Raw genomic sequence first — 23,596 nt, 5'->3', positions numbered from 1 at the left:
AAAAGCAAGCATTTGACCATTAGATATGTACGTGGACTGCAATTGTATTAAGTTCTTTTACCTTTATTTTGTATAACATTGGGCCGAATAAACATCTAATCAATTTGTCCATGGTTCATTGAGCATAGCATAGCATAGCATAGCATAACACAACATAACATAGTTAAGCATAACATAACATAGCATAGCATATCATAGCATACATGTCCATGACTATAATGGAAAATTGCCATATGGTCTCTTCCTAAGTCTGTGCTTTCATTTCCATTTTCAATTTGAAAACTAATAATACCTTTTTACTATCGGTTTACAGAGTTGATGTGTAGTTTTTATTAAGATACTGAAAGTAATAAAAGGTATCATGTGGGTGAAAGGGAAAAATCATTATTCGGACACATGTGGTCTTTAATTTCACCTTGATAGCAAATAAATATATTTTCTTAACTTTAAATAATTATGCTATGTATTTTATAGCAGTACCCCTCCAGATTCATGTTACTTTTCATGAAAATTTTGGAAATGTGTTTAAAAGTAAAATAATGTGAGGTGAACAAATAAAGTAATTTACATCTTGCAAACGGCAATTATAATCCATGAAAATAACCAAAAGTTCGCCAACATAACATGAAAAATATAACAAGGATCTTGAATGTTTTTATCTTTCTTAACATTTAAGTACATTTTTCTCAATATTGATTTTCTTGAACTAGTTCGGCTCATCTGGAGGCGTGCAGCTTTAAGCTTATATTTTCCTTTGGGATCCCAAACTCGTCATTTAAGTATTTTATTGTATAAACGTTGTAATAATTCAGAATTCGACAGTTATTAATATAAATTTACGCTAACGCTTATCTTGTTTTCAATATTCAGTTTAAGCGCTTGAGTTTAAACTCTTTATTTTTACGCTATACGTCACAGTATTTTTTAAATGACCTCCTCCTCCTAACAAGTCATTCAATCACGTTCGCGCATGCCTAGTAGACTGGGTATATAAACCGAGCACGCTTCTGCAAATTCCTTTTCGATCCAGTCTCCGAGCTCCTGAAGCTGACCTGAACCAACACGGAAAAATACTATGTTGGAAAAGTAATTGGCTTTTAAAGACATGATTTTAATCAATGGTCTAAAATACAATAGGCTTTTCCTTCATTTATATCAGCACCAAACATGTACATAAAAAAAAACTTCTACACTGATGGGGAAGTGCGTCTGTGGGGGGATAAATTTATATATTTGAAATATTTTAACATTTCACACAACTGGCATTAAATCTTTGTCAACAACTAAATCTTTAGTCATCACTCGTTTTAATGTCATTATCAAAATTCACTGAGGAATCATACACATTTAATATGTGCGTTAAAAATGCTTCGTCATCATCTTTTTTAAGAAGCTTAATATAGAAATTAAATGTAGTGAACATAAAATTCTGACAAGCGAAAGACTTATCTATAAATGGATTCTATTTATATATGTTATATTATCTTGTATCTTAACTTCGAACGTTTTGTATGAAGTATTGTATGAAGTACTTTTTTATTAACAATTTATTGATATGTAAACGATAAAGTTGTGTGCGCTCGCGAGTGTGCGTGTGTGTGTGTGTGTGTGGCTTTTTGTTTGTTTGCTTTTTAGTTTTTTTTGTTTTTGTTTTTTTTTGTTTTTTTGTTGTTGTTTTGTTTCTTTGGTATGTATGTGCGCACGTACGTACGTGCGTGCGTGCGTGTGTGCGCGTGTGTATGTTCTGTCGTGTTTTTTTTAAACTGTTTGTGTACGTATTACAGCATTCTAATCGTTTCTATCATTTATGATTACTAAAAGTCAAGTTTGTTTGTTTTATTTGAAACGCATTTACCACATTTTGTTGTAGAATTATATAACGCGTATGTCTTTTTGAGCATATGCTAGTATTCCGTAACACAACAATGCAAACGTGAGTTTTTACAACCTGTAAGCGCTTAGCAATTAGTCACGGCATTTAACAGATGTAAAACATGTTTTAACTAAAACAATGCCAAAACAATGCCAATGCCATGTGTTTCAACCACTTTATGCTTCATTATATACTTTTCGTTCTTTTTTCTTTGTTTTTCTTCCCCTGCACATTATGTAATCTTTGATTATTGGTCTGTTTTAAGAACATGTGTGAATTTGTTTTGAGTGGAAAGTTTAATAAGCATATTTTTCCGTGACAAAGTAAAGATTTCTAACGTCGCGCCATTCGACTGTCATTAAAACATGCTGAGAAGTTGACAGCTATTGGGGGATGGGATGGAGTAAAGATCAATGCTTATTAATTTTGGAAAGTCAGATTTTGAAATTATCATAAAGGTATTGTTAGAGTACGAGTAATTTTAGACCAGTTTCTTAATTGTGCTTAGTTGAAAAGCATTTCACCTCTGCATGACTAATTTCATTTTAAAACTTTTTATTGGCACTTGCATTTCTCTGTTTTTTGGGTTTCCTTGTTGTTGTTTTTTTAATTTGAAATAACTTGCATACATCTTTTATTGTATAAGAATGTTCTGTCAAAATCATGTGCTTTGTTCGTCTTTAAATCATTTCTAAAATAAGAATTACTCGATCTTGTCACACAGTAAATGTCCATCTTTATCTAAAAAAAAAGCAAATTCACAAAATATATTAAACTCCACTAAATTGTTCACTGTCACTCTATTCTTGTCCAATAACTACATTCATCATCAACGGCTGGCATCATTAACTTCGCTACTGCGCTTATTTTAACAGCGATTTAACGATTTCAGACAATGTTTCTATGAAAACCAATGTAGGCTTTTTCCCTAGTCTAGACAATTGTGATATTTTTAGAGTAAACCCAGGATTGTCGGCTGGAAGCATGCGTCGGCGGCATTTTTTCAAAGAGATCGTTAATGTGGTGAGTACTTCATTCTATATAATATCTATTTTTCAGGTAAATGTAAATTGGGCACCTAAAACGGTTGTCGTATTTTTTTCAATCAACTTATTTCTCTGGATGGGTTTTTTATTTAATTATTATTTATATATTTTCGTTTTTTGTTTTGTTTTTTTGTTGTTGTTGTTGTTGTTGTTGTTTTCTGAGAAAAACTTAACAATGTGTTTAACGTCTAACCGTAAACGATGTATCGGTTCGCGTGTGGGGGTGGGGTGGGGTGTAGTAGGGGAGGGGTATATATAGTATATATTCTCAATGTTTACAAAAATATGTCTAATCATATCCTTCTTTCCTTTTTTCTTATTATCATTATCATCATTATTACAAAATGTATTATCATATTATCATCATTAATGTGGTGCTATTGCTGTCTGTCTTTATTGTTTCCATTGCATAGCGCTGATAAATTTATAGCGCAGATAGTTATATTTAAAAAAAACAACAGATTTTATGAAAAATAGAATGTCATAATATATTTATAAAAATTGGAAAATTTTGCAATAAAAGGGTTGGCTATTTTGTTAAATTATCGATTCTCGTTTGTTTCCAATAACCCTTTTCACCTCGTTTTGTAAAATTTGGGAATATTTTATACTTTTTTTATTTGGCGATATTTGGGATGGTATTTTTTGATATGGGGCAAAAATATATATTACAGATATTGAAATGTTCTTCAAGTAAATTTACCCTTTATCTTTCTGTGGTTTTTTAAAAATTTTTAAAATTTTTAATTTGTTTCCCTTCCAAGAGGTAGTTTTTTGTTACATTAGCCATATGGGGTTAAAAAATCTGAAAAAAACTGCGTCTTTTTTCTCCCTTAAACATGAGTTATACGAAATATTTTACTTTAAAGGGGCACATATTCCTCGACATTATTAATTTTTTTTCCTTTACTTAGAAAGGTCAAAAATGAGATCTGTAACAATTATAAAATCGATTTAGAGAATGTTAACTGTTTATCACCTGAGCAAAATGAAATTATTTGTCATAAAAGTAGCAAAATGTAAACAAAGTAGTATTTTGACTTCCATACAAATACTAAATCACTATTACTGTATCCGTTGCTAAAACGAAAAAGAGCGAAAGGAGTCTCAGCAATATGACCAATAAGTAACATTTTGGGAACTTTAACAGGACCTCAAAAACAAGAAGCTTTTGAAAAATAAAAATGATAACATTTCTGAGGCTTATATAATAACCTTTAACTAAAAATGCCAACGTTGAATCACTGAGAGCAAAAAAATGAAAGAAGTTAAATTGTACTAAATGCCTCATCTATCATATAAAAATGTCGAATGTATATCGGTTGACTTATTTTTTCACAGAAACGTGCGTGTTTTTATTGACATTTACAAAATATTCCCAAAAGGGTTTTTTGAAGACTTACCAATTGTTTTTTTCTTCAAGGTTGACGAATTTTTTAAATGTAGTGGGTTTTTTTAAAACATCTTTATTTATTTAAAAAATCTTCACAACCCAAGCTAATCGAAACATTTTTTTTACAGCTAAAAAGGTCCCGGAAGTTTTTGTTCACGTATCTAAATGTAATCCCCATAGACCGGGGGTCACGAAAAAACCAAACAGTTTCAAATTGAAGGGTCAAAGGAACGATGGCCCCTGCCAGCCCGGGGGAACCCGGCAGGTGGGGACCCATGTGGCCCGAAAAACCCACATTTTGGGTTTTTGTCTGGGGGGGCTCATATTTTCCCTATTGCGGGGCCCTTGTCTTGTCCGCTGTAGCGGGTCGTCTCAAAATTGACTATGCTTTTTTATTTCCATGATTTTATTCTATAGCGAATAAAAGACTGCATCGCATAAAACAAATATTAGACATTACAAGAAAAACATGTATTTTACAAAGGCAAATACAATTAAGAAAAATGCAAAAACATAATATTTAACCAAAGCTATAGCTAGATTTCTATAACGTCATTTTTTTTTCTTTTTGTAGTTTCATGTAGAAATGAATACTTATGAAAGGCCCTTTAAGCCTCAGGAAAGAATAACTTTTTTTTTCTTAGTAATGACAATTGTAAGTTTTAAACGTTAAAATAAGTGTTTTAGAACATGTCAAATACTTTTCCTGTGAGGAAGTAGGCTGAACGTGAACTTATTTTCCATATACAAGAAACAAAATGTATATAAAGTAGTATTTTGACTTCCATACTAAATACTAAATCACTGTAAATGCATGCCAATTGCCAAAAAGTAACAGAAGCAAACGATGGTTCAGGTAATTGACCAATTAGTAACTTTTCGAAACTATAACAGGACATCAAAAATGAGAAGCTTTTGAGGGCATTATTGACCTTTAATTTGAAGATATTTTTTTTTTTTTTTTGGAAAGCAGTTCTTCGCCTCAAAATGCGAAAACACGAAGAGACGACAAAGCTAGACTTTGTCGTCCTTTCGTGTTTTCGCATTTTGAGGCGAAGAAGTACGAAGAAAAATACGACGTGGCGTAAATCAGCCACCATAGGTCTCTCTGTATATACGGAAAGGTGAAAGTAAAATAAAAGAAGATGTTTACAAAATATTATACACATTTCAAATAAACAGCTGGAAATGTAGAGGATTTGTTAAATTAAAAGCAATCCGGCGTAATACATGTATGTGTGTAACATCCGTTACCATGGAAAATTGTATTGTGTCGATATGGCGGGAAATAGTAACTAAGTATAGACTATCTTTGTTTTATTTAACATTTAGCGTATTCCTCATGGGGTCACTGCGTAGGAGTTTGAATATTTGGATGACGGATATTCACGTCTAATGCTCATTTTTTGTACGGTCCTACTAAACTCCTGCAAAGTCATGCAAAGTCAAGCAAAGCAAAGTCAGTTATTTTTATAATTTTATCATTACTTAACATGATTTTAACATTCATGAAATAAATATGTTCTTTAACAAAAATGTTAATTTCAATTAAATTAATTGTTATTTTAATAACGGGGCTCGTGGAATTAAGTATACAGTCAAGCAAAGTCCGTTTATTTTCTATCATTATTTATCATGAGTCGTTTCCGGGTCTAACTAATAGTGGTCTGAAGCCTTACTTTCGATTCGTAACGGAAGCAAGGTGTACGCATGCGTGGTATTTGTTGACAAGTTTAAACCGAGTGAGTGTTAGAAAAATGCAACAGATCTGTCAAATGTGAGACAAACAAATCACAAGGTGATAACTTTTCACCATATTGACTTTTGAATTATACGTCTGTCCTTTTTGCAAATGAATGTTTGGTACTGATTTCCTCTCATCTTTAAATAAAACACACCCGGGACCTTTTACTCTTGTTCAGACTTGCAGAATAACTGGGTGGGGTAATTTAAGACAATATACACTATAATACAGTATTGCTAAATCGGATAGACTGAGGTATGTTAAGAGACAGTATTGTAATTTAGTGTAATATTATCTGGAATAATTGAAAGGGTATATTTTTATAACATGTTCAAGACAAGACCTATGATTCGATATCGGAGATAAATAGATGGATTCCTAATTAAATAGATAGATTAATCATTTAATGTCTCAAATTTTTGTTACTAGATATGTTTGTTCGTTTTTATATAAATGTTGAAGCCCTTTCTAGGGAATTAAACATGCACTTGAATATATATAACATTTAAGCGGTAAAATGTGTACTTAAGTAATTTTGCACTGTTAATGTTTGTTTTGTTATAGGGCACAACAATGAATTTGAGTTTTCCTGGAAGCCCTAGTCCCTTGGGACGGCCTCCATTATCACCAGGGGCACAAATGCCAAAGCTTGTGCAAGAGACTGAACTTCAAAAGTTACTGGCAGATGAGAAAATGAGAAGTCAAATGCATAAAACAAATTATGAACAACTGAAGGAAGAAAATAAGAGGTATATTTAACACATTTGTCAGAATAGGAGATAATTGTTTATATCTTGCATTTATCCAAAATATTGAAGCATGCTGTGTTGTGTGTTTGCCTGTTTGGTCAAGTAAACATTATCTATCATTGTACAAAAGTTTAAATATGACAAAAAATTTACCATGACGTTTATAATATTTTATTAAATAATATTTACTTTTATTAAAATGAAAATCTTAACCTTTATCATTTGTTTATTGAACAGGTTACAAGATGAATACCACAGTTTAGAAGAAGAAATAAGAAGGACAATAGAAGAGAGTAAGATTGTTCAAGAAAAATACAAGTCTATGTATGAAGATAGTAGACGTGAAGTGGCTGATAAACAGTCAATGCTGGAGGACCTTCGAAATAAGGTAAAAAACTGTAGTAACTGCCACTCTCTATAAGACTCCTACAGTGCGGTTTCAGGCTTGGAAGTGTAGGGATCTCAAATTTGAAAATCCTAGCGAGAACCCTGCACATATATATAATCAAATCCTTCCCTGTTATTATGCTTGAGTTGACATTTGTCAATTGATGTTTAATTGTGAATTGTTGCATTCAGCAAAAGTCTGTAAATAAAGATAACAATATCATTCATTGGTAAATGATGAAGTTAACAATTGTTTTTATATGCACATAGTAATACAAACTGCGACATCTTTATTTTGAATTGCCCATACACAGCCTTATATAAATTCATAATTAAAAAATTCCTCAGTGTATTATCATATAGATAGTGATTATATCTTTCATGTGTATATGACATTGTATATTGTATAGACGGTAACACCACAAAAGTTGGACATGATAAAGATGCAGGTGAGTGATGAACTGGAGAGATCATACAGGGAAAAATATCAGCATCAAGAGAGCGAGATTGAGGAACTTCGCACCATGTGTAACAAGTACAAGCATGAGTTGTTCTTCCTGAAATCAGAGTACGAGCACGAACAAGCCGAGAGTCGACAGATTCTGGCTGAAATGAAACTACAACATGATGCTGAGGTCAGTTTTATATTTATAGATATATCATAGAAATATTACCGGTATATTAAAATATTTTTTGCGTTTTCTCAAGAACTGTGGAACTTGTGGTAAATGTTAGTTTTATGCCTGGAAAACCTTGTACAAAGATTGCATTTTAGATTATAGTCAATTGTATGAGATTGAAAAAGACATAAAGTATGTTTTTGCTTATGTTAATGAAGACTTTAGTAACTGGTAGTTGTTAAGAAGAAATCTGCCTAAAATAAATATGGTCTACTTATGTTTTCATTAAATGACTTCATTCTATCCAGTTTTAGTTTTATAGAGGACTAAAGGTTATTAAAGGGAATTTCTGCATAGATATAACTTTAAATAGGTAAAGTAAAGAATACTAATGATTGCTTAAGTAGATGTTTTTATACTAATGTCTTGTAATTTGATTTGTGATTCAGATTTAGATTTGTGATAATTGAAATCTTGCCATTCACATTCAGTAACTGCAGTGTTTTTTTCTGTTAATAAAAATAAAGGTGACAAACTTGAGGAAAGAACGAGAATCAACTATTATCAAGATACAGTCAGAGGGATGTCAAGATTCTCAGAGGGTACGGGTACTTCAGCGGGAAAATGCTCAGCTTCATCTAAAAATAAAAGGCCTTATGACGGAGATGGATGAAGTTCGTGCCAACCGGGAAAAGATCGGTTCTGAGTCCGAGAGTCTTGTGCGTATTCAGGGAAAACAGATTACAGAGCATCAGGCTACCATAAAATCGTTAGAGGTGAGCATTTTCAGGATATAAATTGATCAATCAACTTTAAAAAAAACAAATTGATGAAAACTTGCATGTTGTGATAATTACAGTTAAATAAATATTCTAGAATGCTTTCATTTGTTTAAAAAAACATTTTTAAGGCATGCATATTATACAGTACAAAACATGTTGTCAATAGCAAAAACATCAATGAAATGTTTTTTCTTTAACATTTTGCACTGTTAAACATTTCATATTTGCAACTTTGATTCTTTTTCTCCATTAGCAATAGACTATTTTTCTTATGTATGTATTTGACTTCCAAGATGGTAAAGTTTTCTGTGTAGTGTACTGTTCAGCATAACCTTTCTATAAATAGAATTTTGTGTGCAATGTTACATTTCTAAAAATAGGCTGAAAGAGAGTCATTACGAAGACAGGTGGAAACAGTGTCACGAGATTATTCAGGAACAGCAGATATTCACAATAAACTGACAATGCGTATACATGAGCTGGAGAAAGAGAATATGATATACAAGAACAGGGCGGAGGAGGTCACACACAAGAGTAAAGTTGACCTTACTAATCTCAAGATGGACATGTTAAAACAGAGAGGTGACCTGGAGAGGGAGAGAGATAAACTGTCCAATCTTGTTGAAGGTAAATGCCATATTCATTGTTATTGCCTCTTCTAAAAATCTTCTACCCACTTCACTACATGTGTTCCTCGGCCATATAATTTGAAGTACAAGCTGTTTATAAGGGCAAAATGACATCAACCATTCAAATGTTTTTGTGTCCGCCACTTTTAGTTCTTTAGAATTTTCACTTTTACTTTTCATTTTGAGCTCAGATTATGTAAGTGTGCCTATGCTGAGGTAAGTCAGGGATGCTGATATTGTATTATTTTAATCTAAAGAATCTCCGAAAAATTTTGAACTTACTATGTGACAAAAGATGTAAAAAAATACCATCATTGACATGTAAATGTTATTTACATTCAAAAGTAGTTCTTGTGGTATGTTTGATTAATACATGTATGCAAAGAAATGGTTTGTGACACTGGAACAAATTATGTGATAAAATGTTAATGTCATTTCAGATTTACAAGTGAAGTTAGACATAACAAAGCATGCAGTACATCAGCAGGATCAAGCGTTGGTGGACAAGGAGAGAGACTGTGTTCGTAGAGTACAGGCTGCCAGGGAAGAGGAGTTCGAAAAATTCGCCAAAGTTGAAAACGAGAAGTAAGTAAACAATAACTAACAAATCATGTACTCATTTATTAACACATTGTGTCAATCAGTACATTATGATAATTTTGACATACTGGATATTGGATGTTTACTTTGCTGTTCCTAATCATGGAAGCAGTACTTACAAAGAGCAATGCTTTGCAGAGTTTGACCTGGTTTACAGAAGGGCTGTTAGTAATGTATTATATCTGACATGAGCAACATAGAACCTATGATTATGAAATGTAATGGAAATGGTGTCATATAAAAATTAAAGATAATGGTTGAATGTGTTATTTAAAAATGATGTATATATACAACTTTACATCATGACATCAGCTATGTCATGCGGCAAGGGAAAATCATGTAGTGATTTGTTATTTTAGCTTTGATGAAATTTGATGATTTTTCACAACTTTACATTGAAATCATTACCTAAATGTATTTCTTTACATGTACATGTTATGCTTATAACAGTTAATTCCTGTTCCAGCATTAAATTTTAATCATTCCATAGTTTTATTTTCAACTGTTAGTGACTTTGTTTATTATAACCCAGATGTCCACCTCATCCATGAACAGTCATGCTTTAAGGCAGCCTATAATTCATGCAGACCTGGGGTAATCATTAATCGTAATCATCGATTTTTTAATTGATTACATGATTACACTGTAATCATCATGTAATTGATTACCTTGCTCAAAATTGATTACATTAATTGTAATTAATCAATTACAGCTTAAATTCAGTCTGTAATTATGATTACAATTTGATTGATATTGATTACTTTCAGATTTTTCATGAAACTATTAAAATTCAAATGATTTATTTCACATGTTACAATTAAACTAATACTCCTTTATAATCATAAATGATCTTTAATCACAAATTGTAGAGTGTAAATTGATTGATTTTGATACACAACTAAGCCACATTTTTATTGAATAGAAAGAATGTTCTCAATTGATATCCCTATTTGAAGTAAATAATAGACATTGTCATAATAAACAATGATTGTTCATAAAGGTAGTAAAATATCAAGTGAGATGTTTTAAGACATCACTCACAATGAAGAAATAAGTTTTAATCCATGCACTGCCATTTTAACCAAATTCTAAGTGAAAGATAGACATCATTTTTTGGCTGGTCTTCTAACCAAAATGTCAAAACATTGGATTTTTGATGTCTTTGAATTTCCGAAAGAGATCTCTGGAAATGTCACAGCACAATGCAAATTGTGCCCTAAAAAGATTAATGGGCAGTTGGGCACACAAAGTCACGTTCCAATTTCATTACCCACATAAAGGTATATTAAATTTTGTTTCACATATTTTGGTTAAAGATTCAAAAGATTCAAAACCATGTTTTAAAAGTTTCAAACAATGTAGATAACTTCTTTACTCTGTATATTCTAGAGTTTATGTCAGATGCATATTACCATATTTTAATTATATGCAACAGTTATTTTGTAAGGTTATAGACAATGTGTCTATATCATAATGGATACTGTTGTACCATTGAAGTGTTTGTAAAAAATTGATAATTTCTTTGTAAAGCCTATTGTCTCTTTGAATTCCCATACAAACATTTATTGTTTTCACACCTGTTTTAACACCTGTATACAGCATACTGTACAATTGACACTTTTCAAAATTTCTGTTGTGGAGAGTTCATTATGGAACCTACACCAAGAAGACCGAGGACCAGAAAACCAATGTGAAACCACCACCCTCTGTTTCCGATTGCCCAACAACACCAGTTGTTGCAAAGTATGCACCTTCTCAAAATAACAGCACACCACAAATGTCTTTGTAAAGTTTGTTGCTGGTGGCTTGCTTCCATTGTCAACTATTGATAACTACATCTTGTAAGAGTTTCGTGAACTTTGCAAATCTTCCGTCCTGATAGATGCAGTCTGACTGACAGATGGTTTCATGAACTTATGATGCTAAAGTGCAATGCTAAAATATGATAAAGTGATGTGACAGTAACTAAAAGTGTGTTAAATTGATGACTGTTGATGAGCTGGAAATCCTTTGTATATATAATGTATATAATATATATAATGTATATATTAAATAGCAATAAGAAACTTTTGTTTATAGTTATACATTGAATGTAATCAATTATCAATCAATTACTTTCTTAAAGTAATTGTAATTTAATTGATTACAGAGGCAAGTCTGAGTAATCAATTGTAATCAATTACAATAAAATCTGAAAGTAATTGTAATTAAATCAATTACTGATCAATGTAATCATCCCCAGGTCTGAATTCATGGTCTAACTTTTTAATAGTTTTCTGAATATTTCTTGACCATTAGGTTTAGTTGTTTGGCACTAACTTTGTGTGTCAAATGCATTTTTATATTTTGATATTATACAGATTGGAACTAGAAACAAAACTTCAAGAAAACGAAAGAAGAAAAATAGATGAAGATGCACACAGACAGGCAGAACGAGAGAAGATGGAAGAACGAGTAGCAGTTGCTATGGATGCCAAAGATTCGGCAGAAAAAGAACTTCTAGTCATACAGTAAGATAGCAGAGTATCTAAGTATATATTATGATAAAATTTGCATGTCGTTCAGACCTGGTTTTAAAATGTACCTTAATAGCTAGCTGTTAAAAGTGGTCTTTTTAACAAGTTTCAGTAATTTTCAAAATTTAAACCAGTAATACTATATCACATTACTGAGTGCATATTCTTTAAAGGTGGTAAGTGTGATTGAAAAATAGTAATTTATAGTTTTTGTGAGGTTACATTGTTTCTTTCATTGATATGTTAAGTGTTTTGAAAATAGTCAAACTTTATGGTAATTGGGAAAAAAAAATAGTTTGGTTGTGTCCCTTTTCGTTGTTACTGTTTGTTAATTTGTGTTGGCACGAAGAGCTTAGATGTGATGAATGCTTACAGCTTAATTCAACCACTTTTGAATCCACTTCCTGGAACTAGACAGTACTTGCGTCAAACAAGGCATCCTTGTCGTGACCCGAACAGGGCTTAAACCCATGATCCCTGGGTTGAGAGGCAGACACCTAAATCTTTTTACTATTTCTTTCATTAAGAATTCTTTTTAAGATATATAGAAAGTAATTATTGTCTTTATAAAAAATATTTCAGAACTAAACTTTCACATCAACAGTCAGTGTTAGATCAACTAGAGAGAGAAAGAACTGAAAACTCTGAACTGAAAAGTAAAATTGTGAAACTTGAAACTGAACTTAGTAGTTACCTAGGGAACGAACATGACATGACTGATGAAAATATACGAATGAGAAATCAAGTAGAACTTTTACGCGAAGAACTCAGGTTAACGAAGGAACAATATAACAAAGCACATGAAAATCATGAGCGAATATTGGCTCAGTCAAAATCTGCGCTAGTTGATGAGAAGACGAGGTTAGAATTACGGGTTCAAGAATTAGAGGATAAGTTAGCTGATTCTACGAAGAAATATGCAAAGGCTGTCTCTGTTTATAGAAAGGTAATAACTTGTAAGAGGAGAATTTAGAGTGTTTCTGATTTTTTTTTACTTTGTCTGAGAAATTAAGATGGTAATTGTTCATGAAATCATGAAAGGATTTAGGAATCATCAATCATATGATGTGAAACTTCTTTTCAGTGTTTATATGCTTTGGTATGATTATTTCATGAATGCAAATGTAGAAATTGAAATTTTCTGTAGAAACACAATTTTTTCTTTGATTTCTGTAATAATAGAAACTGAGATCGCTTTTGATTCCTTGTTTATTAAAACTGATATCCCTTTAAGTTTTGATTTCTTGTTTGTTAAAACTGATATCCTTTTTGATTTCTTGTTTGTTAAAACTGAGATCCCTTTTGATTTCTTGTATGTTAAAACTGAGATTTCTTTTGCTACCTGTTTTATAAACAAGAAGATCTTTTTGATTTTTGTTATGTAGGAAATAAAATTTCTTTCATTTCTGTTATGTATTAACCAAGATATTTTTATATCAGATTTTGTAGAAACTGAGATTTCTTTTGTCTGTTAAAAAAATCCAGATTAGCTTATAGTACTTTAGTTACTTGAATGAAATCTTCCGTTATTTTCCAGTACAAAAGCCGAAGCACTAAAGTTATAGAGAACTTGAAGTACAAGGCACAGATCCTAGAAGCTAAAAGAGAAGAGTTGGAGCTAGAGAAGAAAGCATTACAGTAAGATATTGTTAACTTGTCCATGCTAGTTACACAGTTTCTTCTTATCTTTGCTGAGCAAAAATAGATGAGCATTTCTTATGTATTCATTGATTGTAGCTATTATTTTTTATTGTATTAGATGAAATATTATTTTGATTACATACAGACTTGCTAAGAAACTTTTTTAGAGCATTAATAGCTGTTAATATTATATCGCAATATCTATTTGCAAGAAATCCCTCTATGTTGGTGTCATTGGAGGTAATTTAGAATATGTTTGAAAAAAACATTACTAATATCATTGATAGTAGTGGCTTTTTGATTACAAAGTAAGCTTAGTTTTCATTTACTAAGTTCTTTCAAGTGAACAGCTTAACTTTAAATGTAGCAATAATCTCATGGTTTAACAACATGGCCTCCTCTCTAAAGCACTTAAAAGTCCTTCCCATAGTGGTTTTGCCATAAGTTGTGCAGTGCTATGCATAATAATTTTATTAAGCATGTTTTCTGAAGGAAAAATCTGGTTATTACAATGGTGTATGTAATTGGCTGGACTGTTGGGTGGGATAAACAATTTCTACTGTGTACAACTCTTTATGTTCTTTATAGGGGATTTCACTTAGATTTACACTAAACTATTGTCAACAACTGCTCCTGAACATATCAGGGTTTCGTGATTTGATCATTTTTGGCAGGATCATAGCGTTTTGTTAGTTTTCTTAAATTTTGTATTATTGGCAGAAAAAACATGTTTTTTTTATCTAGAACAATAAGAAAAAAAACAAAACTTTTTTTAGGTCATGCGTACCTCAGGACACATACAATAATCTAAAGAAACAGTTGAAGGACCTCCAACGTAGACATACAGAGTTCCGTAAAGTCATTGTAACACAGGGTGTCCAACAAATACCTATCGGGGATATGTCATTTGCTTCAGTTAACCTAGATGGCTCAGTACTGCCTAACTATAGCTTCAACGAACAGGTAATTTAGCTTGTAAATTTCTTATTACTGTAAAATCAACAAAATTTTGTAGGGAATTAATTTTTGCAGTTTCATTAATCTGCTACAGTAAATTTGATCTTGAATAATATTGAAATTGTTTTTTTCTCGTATAAATTATTGAGACATAATTATTGTAATGGCTTTATGATCGCAGAATAGTTCAAAAATATTTTAAGTTAGTTTAAATAATATAAAGACATAGAATAAATTTAGTAGTCTAGATTAAATATAATCACCAAGAACAAACTTTTATGTAAAACACAGAAAATAATAGCAAAATTATATGCCTGCAAAATGAAATGATTTTACAGTAATATTTCTTTTGTAAAATGCGTGATTGAATTTTGTAGACACAGATTTTCCAGCACCCGTTTTTCACTCACATTCATCATAATAAAACTTGCATTTATATTTTAGAATAATGAACTTTATTTGCTAGAAATTACACATTATATTAGTAATAAGCTAAAGTTTTTACATCCCACCACTTACCTTTGTAATTTGATATCCATGTATATTGTATGTAAACAGAAATGTACCAGAACAAATTATCCCGCTGCTATATTTTGTAGGTTTGGCAATGATTTTGTACATGTCGTATTCATTTACAATTAAATAAACTGACACATTTCATTCATGTTATCTTTTTAATCACAATACATTAAACAATGATTTAACAATTCACAGGCAGACTTTCATGTGTATAAAGTTATATATCTGCTGCCTGTAGTTATCAAAGATATTATACCAATATGAAAGAAACAATACATGTTTTTTGTATTTTTTCTTGAAAGCTAATTATGTGTGCAGAAAATAATTGCTAAACAGTTAAAATCATACATAGCAGTATAATAATTTGTTCTGGAACATCTCATTCTGTTTACCTACAATATTCATGTGAGTTAAATAACAGAGATATTGTATGGTACAACCTTTTTGAGGATTACCTGAAGAAATTGGAAACAACATATGTGTATCGTTTATATAAGTTTTACAAAAACATTTCATTAGATATAAGTTCTATCATAGGGACCATCCTAACTAGTAATTACATATTGTTTGGGCACCTGTATCAACTATATTACCTATACTGCAGTCTATGTTTCATTGTTCATCAATTATCTTCATATATTTTATAATTATAGGCATGGGTAAGTTGTGAAACCTTTATTCACCAGTTATATATATAAATTTATATATTCCTTATTGTTTTGTAACAAGACTTCGTTAATTGTGTTCTCTCCCTTTAATCCTCTCTGTACTAACTATACGTCAAGCATGTTGGGTCTAGTTATTTAATTAACATTTTTCTGCCAATTATAGCAATTTCTACCTGATGGCATATTCAGAAAATAGGTTTTATGTACCTGTCCCTTTGATGGCGATGATAACATGTATATCCAGGTTAGTCTGTACATCTCAACTCTTGTCTGTTTGAGAAGACTATTTCTGCTTATGAATTTGACAGTTTTACTTGTTCATTTTAAATTCAACAAAGTCAGCATTAAAAAGTTCTGAATTCATAGAAGGGCTAGTCTATTAAATACAGAATCAGATATGAAGGGGCAAAAAAAAGTGTCATAAAGTGCCTGTATATTAAACAAAAATATGTAATCACAAGGAAATAAGCTGATATCATTATGGGAAAAGTATTATAATGGTAATGGAAGATGATGTATTAAAAAAAGGTTTATTATACATGTCAGAGTATTAATCAGTAGATATTTCCCTTTTGATTCTATAAACACACCTGACTTGTAGAATTGTAGACAATGCCTTTAATTTTCTTATGTTTAGATTTGTGTTCCTCGTGGTTTTGCATTCTTTTATTACTTTAACTTATCTTAAAAAATTGGCTTGGAATTATAACTACTAAAAGACAAATGACAGTTTTGATTACTTGATCATACATGTATGTATGTAAAGTATTATGTAATATAGTCTGCCTGCTTACCTTGAGTTCGTAATTAAGCGGTTTTAGGTTCGATCCTCAAGCCAGGGGTAAATTTCTCCATGACAATTTGATAAGGGACGTTTAGTCTAATGGTCATTTGTCTCTCAGCACTGATTCAGGTATAATGTGGAATATATAGTTGGTCAGAGTAATATTAATGCATTTTACTGATTAGATATTTTGGAAAACTGGTTAGGTGGACCAACAACTGAGATATGACCAAAAATGTTGTAAAATTGGTGTAAAATACCTGACAAACAGGCATAGTTACAGTTTTGAAAATGACTACTTCAATATGTGATTGATGATGAATTATTTGCTAAAATATCAAAACGTTGTCTTCTGCTCTATGGTATATAGAAATATACTCAAATATTGGCTTTTGCTTTCAGATATTTTGAAATGTAAAGGTATATGAAGAAACTATATCTATATATACATAAAAAAGATATATAAAATGATTTTGCTAACATCTTTGTATATTGTAATGTCCACTGTAATAATCAGAAATGTCTTTTGCTTTTATATTCTGTGCTTTCTTTGTTAAATATATCAGATAACAAAGTGATCACTTGAATAATTGCCATCTGTGAACTTACTACAGCATACACATATATATGGTATTTCATATTCCAGTAATAGTAGCCTTGTATTCTAATGGTGACAAAAAAATGGGGACCACATATGGTGACATCAAATTACAATATACATTGTATATAGTCTTTGTATAAAAGTAAGGATCACATATGAAATGAAGACAAAATTGCTTTGGATAAAAGACAGAAATATCTATAGAGAAACTTTCAACAGGTCAAATAAGGAATTAATTCAATATTATGCCCTTTTATTTAGAAGTTAAAATCAAATAAGTTATTTGTTACTGAACCTGAACCAGTTAAGAAATTTTCATATCTGAATAACAAAAATGATTCAGTGTAAGTTAAAGAATGTTAATCTTTGTCATTATTAGGTTTTGACATTTTATGTAGATGTATTTCACATAGCAATTATTACCTTCCCTGGTTGCTGTTCTGGGGGTCATTCCAAATATGCGATAAATGCTTAAGATAAGATATAGATCTCTTATAATTCTTTCATCTTCATGAAAACTGATAAAAATCTTTAACACAATAGTTTAATCTGATTAAACAATATAAAAATATAATGTACTTAATGTACATGATATTCCTGTCTTGTTAATGAGAAGAAGTTGTCTTATTCTTGAATAAAGTTTACACACACTTGTGTGTAACACTACTAAAACACGTGCTTAATCAGAAATGTATCAAACAAAGTTAATTCAATGACTGATAATTTTAATTAGATTTCTTCTTAAATTTTGAAGATATCTGCTAAGAATAAAGAACAGTAAGTTTGTATATTGTTATATTTTATTTTCGGACACTTATGGTTTATTTTATGATTTTATGATGTTATATTTAAATATAATTTATTTAAATAAACCCCATAACTATCCTTATTTAATGTCACTGATCACTGTGTGAATAGAATGTATGCACTGACATGATAGAAAACAGTTTGAAGTATAATAAAAACAGATTATTTTATGTTTAGAATGGACATCAAAGTCCTTATCTCCACTGATATTTAGTGTATTAAGTGATTATCATATATAATTGTACTCCAGTTTCTTGTTTTATTTGTTTCCATGCATGTAGTTTGATTTTCCCCATATTAAGCATGCAAAAATGAATACATTATACACTTGCATATTATTGTAATGTTTAAAGGCGGTTCTGAAATAAATCAAAATTAAAGATTTTGAAAGTGTAACACAGTTTAATAATAACTTCACCATATACTATTTTAGCATATTATTAATTTTTTGATATTGATTAAAGTTTTAATAGCAAATCTTTGGACTCAAGTGACCTTTGTAATATATGATTATGACAACAGTTATACCATGAATTAACCAAATAAGTTAATTTTCCCAATGTTTATGCTTTATTTGTAGGAAAAAAATGAAATTTAGTTTTTTTTTATTACAGGAAAGAAAACATCAAGAAGATCTGAAATTGTTGCGCCAACGTTTAGACCTACTTGACGATAATCAACAACAACAACTTGACGAGTTTCAGGAAATCGCCCACAGCACACTTCGTAGTACCTACCATGAGGACATCGAAGACACCAGTAAAGAAAAGATAGATATTGAAAAAGCTACATCACTTACACCAACCTAGCATTAACTGTGTACTTAAATAGGCAGGGAAAAATATTTGATTGTTAAAATGTGCATCTGTATTTATTGTGAAACTGAAATTCTTAAATACTATGAGTATATAATTTGGATTTTCTGTTAAACAGTTCCCATGATATTCATTGCCAGATATTGTATCTGATTGGCTCATTTTTAAAATTTAATTAGTTGTAAGCCAATCAAAAAAGTCTTGAATGGCAGAAAATTGTCTGATTGGTCGTTTATAAAATGCTGTTTGTAATTGGCCAATCAAAAATAAGTTGAATGTCAGAATTTTTCTGATTGGCCATTTTGAAAAAAAAGTGTTTGTTATTAGCCAGTCAAAAATAAGTTTTGCATTTAGACTTGTCTAAAATCTTGAAAATCTTGTCTCAATGGTTATTTTTGAAATGACAATATTAACAGCCAATCAAAACTCAAATGTATCAGACAATTGTTTTAGTTGAGGCTGTTTTTTTTTCTGAGATTCATCTATATTGCTGATGCTGAACTTGAGTTAAATATGACCATGCATTTGTTTGATATTTAAATTGTTTTCTTTTGATGATCTGTATAGTAATTGTCAGTTAAAAAAGGTCATGATGGTTATTTGGTTATTTCCTTATTACAATGTTGGGTCATGGATACATATACTGCCATATATGCTAGTGGCATAGAACAGCTAAAAATTTTGATTTAATTAGAGGTTTCAAAGCCTTTTCTTTAATAATCTGCTGAAAGATTTTATTGCAATATTTCTTTCAAAGAAGTGACAATTTTCAGGTTGTTAAACTTTTTATTTAGTTTTCATGCATGTAAATGTATATATGCACTGTTAATAGTTTAATATTTCACATGTACTGTTTCTGTGATATAATTTTAGTTGTGTTTGACCATGATTTCATAGCTCTGTTTGAACATGATTTCATAGTTCAGTTAGACCATGATTTCATAGGTTTTTTTTTTACCATGATGTCATAGTTCTGTTTGAACATGATGTCCTAGTTCTGTTTGAACATGATTTTCTAATTTTATTGCATTTGAAACACTAGAATTTTAGTTGATGTTGTAAACAGTTGTTGATTTCTTTTAAAGATTTTGATATTTATATATTGTGCTACTGAGATTATTTATTTATGGTTATGAGTTTTGGGGTGACAAACATTTGTGATCGTTTTGATTTGGTATATATTCATTTTGCATATCAGACTTGGTTTTAAAATATGTTTGTTTAACTTAGATGATTCACATTCAAGTCTTGTTTTCCTGATTATCAAGTTTTGAAGCCATATGTGGAAACATAATGTGGTCTTTGTAGGATTTGTACCCACATTTGAGCCGAGTCATGACAAAACCAACATAATGGGTTTGCGACCAGCATGGATCCAGACCAGCCTGCGCATCCGCGCAGTCTGATCTGGATCCATGCTGTTCGCTATCAGTTTCTCTACTTGTTATAGAGTTTGTAAGCGAACAGAATGGATCCTGATCAGACTGCATGGATGCGCAGGCTGGTCTGGATCCATGCTGGTCACAAACCCATTATGTTGGTTTTGTCATGGTGCGGCTCATTTCTGAGGTTAAAAAGGCTTCAAACATGTACAATCCATTATGCAACATTCTCCCTATCTATGCTGATACTGAAACTGAGAATTCATAACTGAATTTTTGGTGCAGAAAATAAAATGGGGGATTTTTAGTCAAATTTGCTTTAACTTTATTATATTTGCATAATTATGAGTGACAAATGTGTAATTCAAGTTTTCATCAAGTTTTGAAATAAATTTGTCCAAATAAGAATTTTCAAAATACTTAATTTATAAATACTAATATGAAATTATTAAATATTTTTTATAAAATAAAACTGAAAGTTTAATGTTAATTTTTTTGTTGTGAACTTAAATGGTATGTTCTAACTTGCTTTGAGAATATGTTAAAATTTAGATATGCTGTATTTTGTTTTTCTTTGTTTTGTGTATTTTTTTTCTACATACGCAAACGAAAATATAGAAATGTAAAATGTATTTCAAAGATATGTAAGTTCATAGTTACTGTCTATGGTTGTGATTTTAACATTCTTTTTTATTGTTTATTTAATTCTAATGATGATGAGGTTTATTTAATGGTTTGGTTTATTAATTTACATTGTATTAATGGAAAAATGTTACTGAACTTTTTTTACTGTCATTTTCAATGTGTTTAATTGTGACCAATAATAACCATAAGTGACTTAACTGGTAATAATGCTTGGTTTATTCCGCCAGTTCTGTGTACAAATCTGTACAGACAGTATGACAAAACACAATGCTGTTGCCACACAGTTTTAGTGTTTTGATATTGGAAAAATACATTGTATCAAAATGATAGCAGGACACAAAAATTATCTGAGCCGTGTCACGACAAAACCAACATAGTGGGTTTGCGACCAGCATATATCCAGAACAGCCTGCGCATCCGCGCAGTCTGATCAGGATCCATGCTGTTTGCTATCAGTTTCTCTACTATATATAGGGTTTGTAAGCGAACAGCATGGATCCTGATCAGACTGCGGGGATGCGCAGGCTGGTCTGGATCCATGCTTGTCGCAAACGCATTATGTTGGTATTGTCGTGACGCGGCTCATATTAGGTTAGTTGGGTAAGCAGATAAGAATGTCTACTCATCAGAAATTTAAGACATAATACTACTGTGACAAATGTTGTTGTAGCTCTTGTAAAACTTACCGTCTTTAACAAATCTTTTTGGTTTTGGTTATAGTATTTAAGGTGCTATCGTAAGTTATAACACATCAAATATGTTCTTACCATGCTAGCAGCTACGAGTTTTGAATTTGCTGTATTGAATCCTCTTAATATAACATGTACAATAAATCTGAAGACTAGAGTATTGTGCCAACTCAATACTTGTATATTCTTGCTGTAATTGTATATTGAGGCAAAAGATTACTTCTACATATAAATTGCAAGGTTTGTGCCTTATAGAATATGATACAGATGTAATGTAAAACATGGTACATGTATTTTATTTATATATCTACATAAACAGGGAACTCTTGTTCTTTTAAACCCTTTGCTTCCAAAACTTTTGTCAACTTAATACTTTAATCATATACCATTTTCTCAAAAATTGGAGAAAAAAATTGGTTAATGCCAAACAGTTTGTTACATGACAGGAAGCTAAGTTACTTGGCCTGGTCTGGTACCAAGCTAAAGCCATTGTGATCGCTCTCAGAAGGGAAAAGGTTAATATACTTGAAGCAATAACATACAGATTTGCCAACACCTTTAAAGGGACTCCACTCAGGTTTCTTGCCATAATGTAACTGGAAATATAGATTTGTGAATCATTTGATGTAAGAACAGACCAACACTTTAAATTCAAATCGGACAAAGAATGTCACATAAAATCAATTTTAAATTTAAATTTGAGTATATTTTTGTGTTATCTTTTGCATATTTGTTCATTTTAAATGTCCTATTAAATCTATGTAAGAATTTCAAATTTAATGTTTTTGGACCTCAGTGGAGCTCATTAGTTACTTTTTTTTGTATTAAATAATAATATGATGTACACAAATGTACCTCTAGGTTGTCTTTGACTAGTCTATGCCATTAGTATAAAGTTATGCCAGAAATGGTAAAATCTGACCAGAGTATATGGACTTACTGTTGGATGTTCAATATTATCTATTTGATATTTGTTCTACTTTATATAATAACTAGCAGTTTGAAAGTCAAAGCTGGGCATACCCTTACTTGGCTAAGTCAAATACCACTTTTGCATCTTTTGTAGTGAATACTTGCATTTTTTCAATCCGGATATATTTATACAATGTACGCTGAAAAAACTTAGGTTTTCTTGCATTGTACTTCAATTGAAAAATGGCTTGAAAAGACAGACCACTTCCAGATGTTCTTTCAGCAGGATGATTGTTTAAACTGTCTATACAAGTTTAATATGTTTGTTTTTAATTGTTGCCGATAGTAATAAAACTATTTTTCTTTTCTCATATACGTAATAAAGGGAAGTAATAACAATAATAAATTAAAAAGTTCAGTAATTTGGTTCAGGAATTAAGTTTAATATGTATTATTATTATAGTTTAGCATTTATAAACAAGAATTTGATCTTGGTAATGTTAAATGTTTAATTTGCTTGATTTATAAATGATTTTATACCGTATAATTTACGATGGTGACAAGATTGTGACATTAGAATATTCTTGTATAACTTTATATAATGTACTCTGTAGAGTATTTCTTTGTTAAATCATTAAATATAGCAATACTTATTTTATGCTATTGTGTTTTATTCTTCCCCTTTGTGTTGCCCACTATGCTATTGTATTTTATTCTCCACCTTTGTGTTGCCCACATGATGATTATAACTTATTAAACTCTTTGATGGTGTATGCTTCCAAACATTTTCTCTACACCAGTGTGATTATAATTACGATAAGGAACTAAGTCTTCCAG

At 30.8% G+C, this 23,596-nt stretch overlaps 1 protein-coding gene across 4 annotated transcripts; it reads left to right on the top strand.

Moving 5' to 3' along the window:
* The first annotated feature begins 2,790 nt into the window (after nucleotides 1-2,790).
* On the top strand, nucleotides 2,791-23,412 carry LOC132737214 (centrosomal protein of 83 kDa-like). Of its 4 annotated transcripts, none has more exons than XM_060724474.1 (12): nucleotides 2,791-2,896; nucleotides 6,621-6,805; nucleotides 7,043-7,193; nucleotides 7,603-7,827; nucleotides 8,340-8,588; nucleotides 8,975-9,221; nucleotides 9,664-9,808; nucleotides 12,184-12,333; nucleotides 12,922-13,285; nucleotides 13,877-13,977; nucleotides 14,757-14,943; nucleotides 18,931-23,412. In XM_060724474.1, the coding sequence occupies exons 1-12, from the start codon at nucleotides 2,858-2,860 to the stop codon at nucleotides 19,123-19,125; spliced, it is 2,238 nt and encodes a 745-aa protein (XP_060580457.1). In that variant the 5' UTR covers nucleotides 2,791-2,857; the 3' UTR covers nucleotides 19,126-23,412. The 4 variants fall into 4 exon arrangements, with proteins under 4 accessions (XP_060580457.1, XP_060580460.1, XP_060580458.1 ...); XM_060724477.1 differs by lacking the exon at nucleotides 18,931-23,412 and adding an exon at nucleotides 16,110-16,369; XM_060724475.1 differs by lacking the exon at nucleotides 2,791-2,896 and adding an exon at nucleotides 5,986-6,110.
* Nucleotides 23,413-23,596: the final 184 nt, after the last annotated feature.

The sequence above is a fragment of the Ruditapes philippinarum genome, unplaced genomic scaffold (genome assembly GCF_026571515.1).
Source record: "Ruditapes philippinarum isolate M1 unplaced genomic scaffold, ASM2657151v2 ctg3297_1_1_1_1, whole genome shotgun sequence".
NCBI classification, from domain to species: Eukaryota; Metazoa; Mollusca; class Bivalvia; order Venerida; family Veneridae; genus Ruditapes; species Ruditapes philippinarum.
Note: the sequence above shows the minus strand (reverse complement) of the source record. Positions and strands in the feature narration are given on the sequence as shown.